Genomic DNA, 8,948 nt, shown 5'->3' with positions numbered 1-8,948 from the left:
TTTTTGAGTGCCAGCCTCCCCCTGACCACAGCAGTGTGTATTACTTACGTCACGTCACTCTTTATACAACCCAGGCTCACAGCAGAGCTGGGGCTGCTGTCATCACTGCTCCCAGCCATGGGACCCTTGGCTGCTCTCAGGGCTTTTTAAAAATTATGTTGTGGGGAAAAAAAATAGCTCATTGAAAATAAAAAAATTATTTGGTCAAAATATCTGTTTGTTCCTCTGAGACATTATGCTGTGTAAGCACACAAGATGATTTGCGTTGTTTCTTGAGGAAGGACTGGATTTTGGAACATGTCTGTCTATTTCTTTCTGGAAAATTCATTTCACAGACGTACTTCAAATGAAAAAGAAATCTGTGATTTCTGCCACTGCCTCTCTCTTGGGTGCCCATTTCCCTGCTTGCAGCAGGTCTGGCTGCAGAGGAAACAGAGATAGAAATTTGTTCTCTTAACCACCAAGGCAGTGTGGGGGACTGCTGGGCTCTTTAACATTCACTTTCCAGCCCAGGGTTGGATTTCTCTCTTCACAACAGTGATACTCTAGGAAAAATAATTGAATATGGCCAAACAAACTTGGACCTGGTCCAGCCCTATGGCTGGTGTGTGTTCCTCTGTGTCCCCCAGCTCTACCTGGGCAGCTGACCCCATAGGAATAACGCCAAAACAGCTGGTGAAACTATACCCAAGAGCCAATCCCTGCTTTTTCACTGGTGTGTCTGTGGGCTCAAGTGAGTCACAGAATTTCCCATCAAAGAGAAGTACAAGTGGCATTTCTGTCCATGGAATTGTGGCACGTTCTAAATTAATTAATACCTGTAGAAAGGTTTGCCAGCTGTAGAGGGTGGAGCAAGGCAGGGGTGAATTGCCTTCACTGTTTTGCCAGAGACCGCTCTTTACCTGCCTGCTGAGCCTGTAAGGTCAGGGGACCTTTCCTAAGCACCTTTGGGTAGCATTTTTGGGTAGAAACAAACCCCATGAAGTTTCTAGAACAGTATTTCTCCTCGCGGCAGTACCCTGAGTCTCAGCTGTAGCTCTACTGCTGTCCCATGGGAGCTTCCTCTGTCCCCATGCCACCACTCCAGCCCTCTGCAATATCAAGGCTGGGGGGCAGGGGGGAAGGCACAGCATCCCAAGTGGCCAAGGAATAACGATGTCTCTACATCTCGCACTGAAAATGAGCCCCTCACAGAAGTTCTGCACCCAACGCTGCCTGCCTGCCTGCCTGCCTGCCCCGGGGTCACCTTCCAACCTCCGGAATGAGAGCACTGCCGGCCGGCCGGCCGGCTCCCCGAGCCTCCCAGCCGCGGCAGGGCCGGGACGCGCCCCGGTGCCAGCGGCTCGGTGTCCCGTGGCCACGAGGTGGCAGCAAGCCCTGGCCCACGGGGCCGGAGCCGCGGCACCTCCGCGCCGGGCCGGGCCGGGCCGGGCCGGGCAGCGCTGCGGGCCCGCGCCGGACACCGAGCCACGGAGCGGCCGGGCTGGGGAGGGTCCCCGAGTCAGCCAGGGCACCGCACCCTGCTCCAGCAGGGGCTGATCCTGCACGGCCATCCGAGGCGCTTTGCAGTGGGGTGAAAGCGGCCGCACTGCTCCAGCGATGCGCCCCAAAGCCTGGCCAAAAGCATCCGAGGTCCATTTCTGCTGGTTCAGTGACAGCTTCAGGTGTGGGGGCAGAGACGCAGCCACGTGTGCCGGCACGGCCCCGGTGTAAGCAGAGCTGCTTGAAACAGGCTATTCAGTCACCTGGTACGTTTTAAAGGAGGCAGCCCCTGTGCTGGCTCTCTGTGCTTTGTGTTTATCCAGATGATTATGCAAGTGATAGATTTTGCCCCATGGGGAAGACAAGAGGACTGTAGATACTAAAATGTTATGTCCTTTTCATGGCTGCGGGGTTGAGGGGTGGTCTGGTGCACTATAAAACTTCTAGTATTTCTGTAGACTATTTATTTAAGCTCTAGGGAGAAAAGCTTATGATTTCATTTCATTACTACTTTGCTTGCAGAAAAAAGCAATAAGGAATCTCATACCCATTTTAAGTATTCTGACAATTTAATGTTAATGTCCATACCAGGACTTTTGGCTTCACAGCCCTGGGGAAAGCTGCAGAGAGCGAAGAGTCGACCAATTTCAAATGGAGTTATTACAGCAACTGCGTAGCTCCAGCTTGGGGAATACACAGAGCTTGGTGCATAAGCAGCAGCCTCTCATGTACTAGGAGCACGTTTCTGGTGTGTCTGAAAGGTGTGTAAACCAGTAAGGTCAGTGTTCAGGATCCTGCCCAAGCCTGGAAGGATACAAATGCTTCATTACTGCTGTGAGCACATGGGCAGTGAGGCTGCACATATGTCATCTCCCCTGTCTCAGCCCTGTGCTGTGCAGAACTGCACAGGGAATGAGTTGGAGGAGTACTAACCTCTATTCCATAAGATTAGCTTAGTTTGGCTAATTGGTAGTCACCTGGTGTTTGCACAGGTAAATCAGGGTGAAATCTTGAAATTGAAGTGTTAGATGTAGATTTTTGGATGTGAAGCAAACTAGTGCATAGAGGAGATGGAAGGGGAGGATTTCAGAGTCTCAAATTGACTTGGCTGACAGAGGCTTGCAACACGTAATGGCCAAAATGTCCTTATCTCGAGGCTTGGATGCCAGCTGACACCTCCACTGGGCTTTTGCCACCCTTCTTACCCACAGCATTCCCTTTAAAGCTCTGTGTTTCTAAGGCATGTGAGGCTCTGTAGCTCCATCATCCTTGCTGCCCATTGTATGTGGGCACTTCTCTCCCCTTGCAAGGCTGGAGCAGGGAACTTGTAGGGAGTGGAAGAGTGCAGAGGCACTGAAGAAGCTCACATCCTGAAGCACTGTGGTAGACACTGTGGGGTTGAATCCTCTTCTCCTGAATTCCAAGGCAGGTGTCTTCAGCCTCCAGTTGATATTTCTTGCCTGCCTTCTCCTTGGAAACATCCAGAGCCAGGTGCACAGTTCGGGACAGCAGTACTGGCTGGGCTTTGTTATCAGGCTATGCTCTGACTGCAGCCACCCCCGGAAGGGACCAGTCACCCCACTGGGGTGCCAGGCCATTACCAGTCCTGACAGAAAGTCTAGGAGCCCTCCCAAAGCATATCCACATGGTTTGTCAGCTCAGTGGCTTTTCCTTCCAACACTGAAATTTGTTTGGCTTGACAGAAGTAGCCAGAGAGCAGAACTGCTGATTGGGTGGGTGTTGAATGTAGCTTTGCTATGTCCTTGTGTCTCTGGTCTGCTGCAAATTACCTTCCTGGCTCAGTTGTACATCTCTTGGCTCTAATATCCAGACTCAGCCATCAGCTAATCCTAGGTATTTCCCAGAAGAGCAGGCAGCAGGATCCTGGCAGGCAGATGTGGGGAAACTGGCTCCAATACAGCTTTTATCCCCTCATTCCTCCTGCAGCAGGTGGGGAAATGACAGGGCGGCTTTGAATAGGGTTATCTCTTAAGGGCATGTCACAAGTGGTGTGTTACCCCAGGAGAAAAGGATGGTGAGATCATTATGGGAAAGGAAAGGCCTTTGAAGTGATGGAGTCAATGCTACTGGCTGTCCCGGCCTTTTCTCCTGCCTGCCCTTGGCAGGCCAGGGGACAGGGAGGCAGGGTGGCCTTGCAGATGACTGGGCTCTTCAGAAATCTCCTGCCATAAAGCTTGACACTGTCTCTGGGTCCTTAGGAACCTGGGACAGGCTCCTGGCACAGCATTCTGGCAGTGCCCTTTCTGTCTAGAGTGGGACATGTGCCAGTCCAATACGAGAAGCAGAAATTATGCCATCAGTGGCACCCACAATAGTACCTGACCCAAAATAGCTTCCTAGGAAAAAACAGAGAGGCTGATTAGGTTAGACAAGCCTGAAAGAGAGCAAGAAGTCCAGCTGATGATTGACAGGTGTAGGTTTGTGGGCAGGGGCTATAAATCCCACGGGTGAGCTTTCCAGCTACCCTTTGGGGAAAGGCAAACGGCTGCAGGAAGCACTCAGGACCTGTCTTTGGTGAACCATGGGGCTCAGTGACCAGGAATGGCAGCAAGTCCTGACAGTCTGGGGAAAGGTGGAGTCCGACCTCGCTGGCCATGGCCATCAAATTTTAATGAGGTAAGCAAGGAGCTTCAGTCCTAAGAGTAAAGCTGAGAGCTTTTGATGAGAGACATGCTTGTCAGTGTTTATTTCAACAAGGTGTTTTCTTTCTTGTAGAATGGTGGTTTTCCCATTACTATTTTCTGGGTTAAAAGTTACTCCCTGTGTAAATTGGCTGTGCTTCTGTCTCTCCATCTCTCTATGGGTGCAGGAGCAGACCAATGCTGCTTTTAACACATGGCTGTGCTTTGTCTCTCTGCCTCTGGTGGCCAAGCTCTGCTTTGGATCCTCATTTCCCAAGCACTACAGTGAGAAATGCTGGAGTGAAGTGTGTCATGGGGCTTCAGATGCTCTGCAGAAAGGATGTCGGGAAAAAGAGAAAGAATGAAAAGAGAGGAACATTACCTCTGTGGCAATTTTCTTGGAATCTATTTCAGTAAAATTAACTACGAAGTACCTGAGAGTTTCCCTCTCCCCACCTTAGTCTCACCTGGCAGAGCCCTGCCCATCCTGCTTTTTGGCCAGAAATCTGTGCAATAACACTTGTCCATTACCTCATGATGAATTTGAGGTCTAAGTATGAAATGAGGCACATCCTTCCCCTTACTTCCCTTCACCATCATTCCAGTGTCAGAAGTGCTGCTGAGGTCTCCAGCTGAGAGAGGACCCCATCCTCCATGTTGTCCTTGTGATCCTGGCACTTGGAGTGGTGGAGTGGTGAACACCCCAGATACTGCAAAGCAGGAAAGAACATTAGGTGGACACTGGAGCCTAGCTTGTCCCTTAAGACCAGAGAGGATGCAGACTTTGAGGAGATTCTCTTCAGCTCTCCTCTCAGACTGTGCACACCCAAATGGGTGTGGTACAGACACCGAGGAGAGTAGTGGAGATGTGGCACCTGCTTGGGGGATTTCTATCCCAAGCATGGCTAAGGCAAGGAGCCCACATCTCCAGGCACATCTACTGCAAAGCTGTAAAAAACATTTTTGAAAGATGAGCCAAAGAAGGGGGCTGTTTTCCTTACCTGCATTATCATGATCCAGATCAGCTGCCACTTGAAGGGTAAGGAAGGGTAAGGAATGGAATAGGAATGAAGTGTGTGGAAATGTGATGGCTTTCCCCTCTTGTGGTCCAGAGCAGGAGTGCTGGAGGAATAACGGGAACCTGAGCCATCTTCACCCATCCATCTCTGAGGTGGCTAATTTGGCTCTGAATTTGCCACATGCGAGAAAAAGCAGTTCCCAATGGAAAACTAGTACCATTTTTCTTACAAGTATCACAGATTAGAGCATGGCATTAAATAAATAGATGTCAGCCTGTGACTTTGCGCTCCCCTGCCAACCCAGGTCTCCTCCAAGGAGTTTCTGAGGGAGGAGAGAGGGAAGAGGGAAGGGAGAGAGGGTGGGAAAAAAGGACAGGAACCAAGTTCCTCCATGTCTGCAATCATCAGGTTTGGGGGCACATTAAACTCTCTCATCCAGATGACATTCAAGAACACACAGCCTCCAGATATAAGGGACCTGAGGCTGGGGGCTGTTTTTTTGGTTGGGTTTTTTTTTGTTGTTGTTGTTGGTTTTTTTTTTGTTTTTTTTTTGTTTTTTTTTTTTTTTTTTGGTTGGTTTGGGGTTTTTTTGCTATGAGAAGCTTGTAGAGCTCTCATTTCCTGGACAACAAATCATGGGCTGATAAGAGAGTTTGAGTGAGAGGCAGGAGTCTATAGGTGGGCTCTCCAGCAACAGTAAATTGATGAAGACAGGCGGTTTTGTCTTCTTTTGGTTTTCCTTCACATGAATACAAAAACTCACCTCTCAGTATCATGACTAGCCTTGGCTCTTGGCTCTTGTCTCTGTCTTAAAACCGTTGACATAATCCAGGGGATGGGTGCCAAAGAGTTATCAGAACTATATGGAAAAAATACAGACACTTCCTCTGTTGCTCTAGTTGGGCATGTTTAGGGCAGTGTCTCTGTCATGACCAGAGGGAATGGAAATAGACAGTGGTGATCATCTTAAGAAATGGGTAAGAAGATGGGAATAAAGTAGATTGAGTACTCAAAGGGAGGTATGTCAGGAGCTTCCCCTCTCCAAAGTCCCTCTGCTTTTGTCCACAGACTCTTTCAGGACCATCCTGAGACCCTCGATCGCTTTGAAAAGTTCAAAGGCCTGAAGACCCCTGATGCGATGAAGGGCTCTGAAGATCTGAAGAAACATGGAGTTACTGTTCTTACCCAACTGGGCAAAATCCTGAAGGCAAAGGGTAATCATGAGGCCGAGTTGAAGCCCCTGGCTCAGACCCATGCAACCAAGCACAAAATCCCTGTCAAATATTTGGAGGTATGGAAAAGGGCAGAGAGTCTCAGTGTCTGATGTGTAGTGAATGTGTGTAAGACAGCTATGTGAGAGCTGGGCTTTCATTTATTGATGACTAGTTGGACTTCAGTGAGCTCTCCCTCAAGTCCAGGGTCTGTGTGTACAAGCAGGAGGAGGCACAAAAAGGGCTCATGGTATGCAAATGGTATGTGAATATCCAAGTTTAGATTTCCCATTCCAAACACCACACGCAGTCTGACCAACCCTTGACAACAATAAACCAGCCCATGCAGCCTATGCATGCCTGGGAAACTGAATTACATAAGGACTGTCAGTGACTGGACACAGGGGACATACAATTTTAGAGTAAGCCCTGGAGGATCCATTGGAGACCAAGACCCATAAAAGTAAGTGTTATACAAACACAGGGCATGAATTTGCAGTCTTAATGGATGAGGCTGACAAAAAGTGGAAAGGGCCATGGTCTACTCAAGGTCATGAAGCAGATCAGCGTCAGAGCTAGGAATAGAGCCCAGTGCTTCTGCCTAGCCCAGACTCCTTGCATACTAGACCTCACTGTCTCTCCAGAGGCTGCAGGAAGGCCTACTGAATTAGCTCAGAGATATTTCCAGGCTCTGCAACCTATTTCTTAGTCTGGCTTTTCTGAAAATAAACCTTGAGTGTCCCTTCAGTTTTTCTTTCTCTCTTTCCTTCCTCATAGTTCATTTCTGAAGTCATTATCAAGGTCCTTGCCGAAAAACACGCTGCAGACTTTGGGGCTGATGCCCAGGCTGCAATGAAGAAGGCTCTGGAGCTGTTCCGAAATGATATGGCCAGCAAGTACAAGGAGTTCGGTTTCCAGGGTTAGCACATACGCACAAAGGAGCGCCACGATGGAGGGCCTGGCCACGCATCTTTCCCCAGCGCTATTTTGAACATCTCACAATTGGCCATCTCTGCTGTGTGGGAAAGCTTTGATGAGAGGCCAAGAGTCACTCCAGGCAGCATTGAGGCACTCAGAGTGATATCCATGATAAACTGTTGTTTCCTGGCTTCATGTATACAAAAGAAATATTCTGCTCTTTTAGGAAAAATAACATTAGGGGTTATCTATGAGCTTCAGGCTATTTTATCCCCTTTCTCTCTCTCTCCCTGAAACTCAGTCTCATCTGAGAGGCAAATGGCATGGCCAAAGATGAAGGGATGTGGAGGATCAAGGGAAGTGCTAAGTGTGGTGAATGAGTGAAGGAATGACTCAAATGAGAGATGTGAGAATGGGAAGCAGGGACACAGCATCCCATTCCTGCCACAGACTGTTAGCAGGTTACTATGGAGAGCTTCCAGCACAGTGTTACCTTGCTTTGTGGGGGTGAATGCAGCCAGTCAGTCTCCAGTGCCTGCCAGCTCTGGAGGTTTAGTTGTTAAACTTGCATTAGCAAAACTATAAAGACCAGTACTACCTGTGATCTGTAGGCTTTCTAGTAGCCACCACTATGTGTCTGAAGCTCTGTTGCCCTGGGAAGTGAAATATGTGTTTCTCAGAAAATAAAAATCCCTGCACCAGAGTTGTGTGTTTGCTCCTGGCTGTACCAACACCCCAGTGAGAACTGGGGGAAGAGTAGAAAATGGAAAGGTGTTTTGCATACATATCTGGCTGCAGAGCAACCTGCACTGTCAGTCTATGACCTGAGCAGCACGTGGCATCTGTCTTAGCCAGGGACTTAGGGCACTCGGATGTCACCATGGGGACATGACCTGATTACTGGACCTCACAGCACAAGACAGCAGCCTCAGCTCAGTGCCTCAGTGCTGAGAGAAGAGCTCCCTGACTAAAGGCTGTGGCCACTGCTGTGCTGGGGGAATGTGGTGAGGGAAGGTCCCTTATTCATTTATGGGGAGGTGGCATGTGCAAGCAGTCTTGGCTCCCAGTAGCAGTGCAGTGCATTGCTCTCTCCAGACACCGGAACGGAGGGATGATCAGCTCAGGTGGAAGGCTGCAATGGCAGGTCTGAAGACCCAAACTCTGGTCTTTGCAGCCTTTTGATTTTTTTCTGAGGTGCCCCTGCAGTGCATGCTGCACTGTGTTTACAGATGTACACCCACATCCTGTCGTGTACATCTGTAAACACAGTGAGACAGACAGAATGGCAAGATACCTCCCTCTTCCTGTTGCCCTCTCCCCATCCAAACACCAGGGGGTTGTGGCTAGGAGAAATGCATGGAAGTGACACAGCTGCTCTTTTTGGTGTGAAGAAAGTAATGCACCTTATCTCACAGAGACAGTCTGAGGGCAAGCACAAGGAAGAAAAATGAGGTGCTCAGTAACAGGAGCTACTAGCAGGACCTAGTTCAAGGTACTCCCTGCTACACTGAGTTAAGTGGAGACAGTGAAGGAGCCACCAGCTCCCTTAAAAATCAATCCTGTACCAGCATGATCTGCTGTGTCTTTGGTCAGGGCAAAGGCCAAAAGAATTCAGTCTCTGAAAGGAGAAGGAACAATAAATTCCGTCGCAGAACTGTGCATATCTGATTTCTTGC

General features: G+C 49.2%; 1 protein-coding gene across 2 annotated transcripts; it reads left to right on the top strand.

Moving 5' to 3' along the window:
* Nucleotides 1–1,388: 1,388 nt before the first annotated feature.
* Nucleotides 1,389–7,962, top strand: MB (myoglobin). 2 transcript variants are annotated; one of them, XM_071422749.1, is made up of 4 exons: nt 1,389–1,748; nt 2,074–4,119; nt 6,212–6,434; nt 7,132–7,962. In XM_071422749.1, exons 2-4 carry the CDS (start codon nt 4,025–4,027, stop codon nt 7,276–7,278), a joined length of 465 nt encoding a protein of 154 aa, XP_071278850.1. In that variant the 5' UTR covers nt 1,389–1,748; nt 2,074–4,024; the 3' UTR covers nt 7,279–7,962. The 2 variants fall into 2 exon arrangements, with proteins under 2 accessions (XP_071278850.1, XP_071278851.1); XM_071422750.1 differs by lacking the exon at nt 2,074–4,119.
* The last annotated feature ends 986 nt before the right edge of the window (nt 7,963–8,948 follow it).

This window comes from Agelaius tricolor, unplaced genomic scaffold (assembly GCF_023055355.1).
Source record: "Agelaius tricolor isolate 1412-34295 unplaced genomic scaffold, bAgeTri1.0.p SCAF_3, whole genome shotgun sequence".
Lineage (NCBI taxonomy): Eukaryota > Metazoa > Chordata > Aves > Passeriformes > Icteridae > Agelaius > Agelaius tricolor.
Note: the sequence above shows the minus strand (reverse complement) of the source record. Positions and strands in the feature narration are given on the sequence as shown.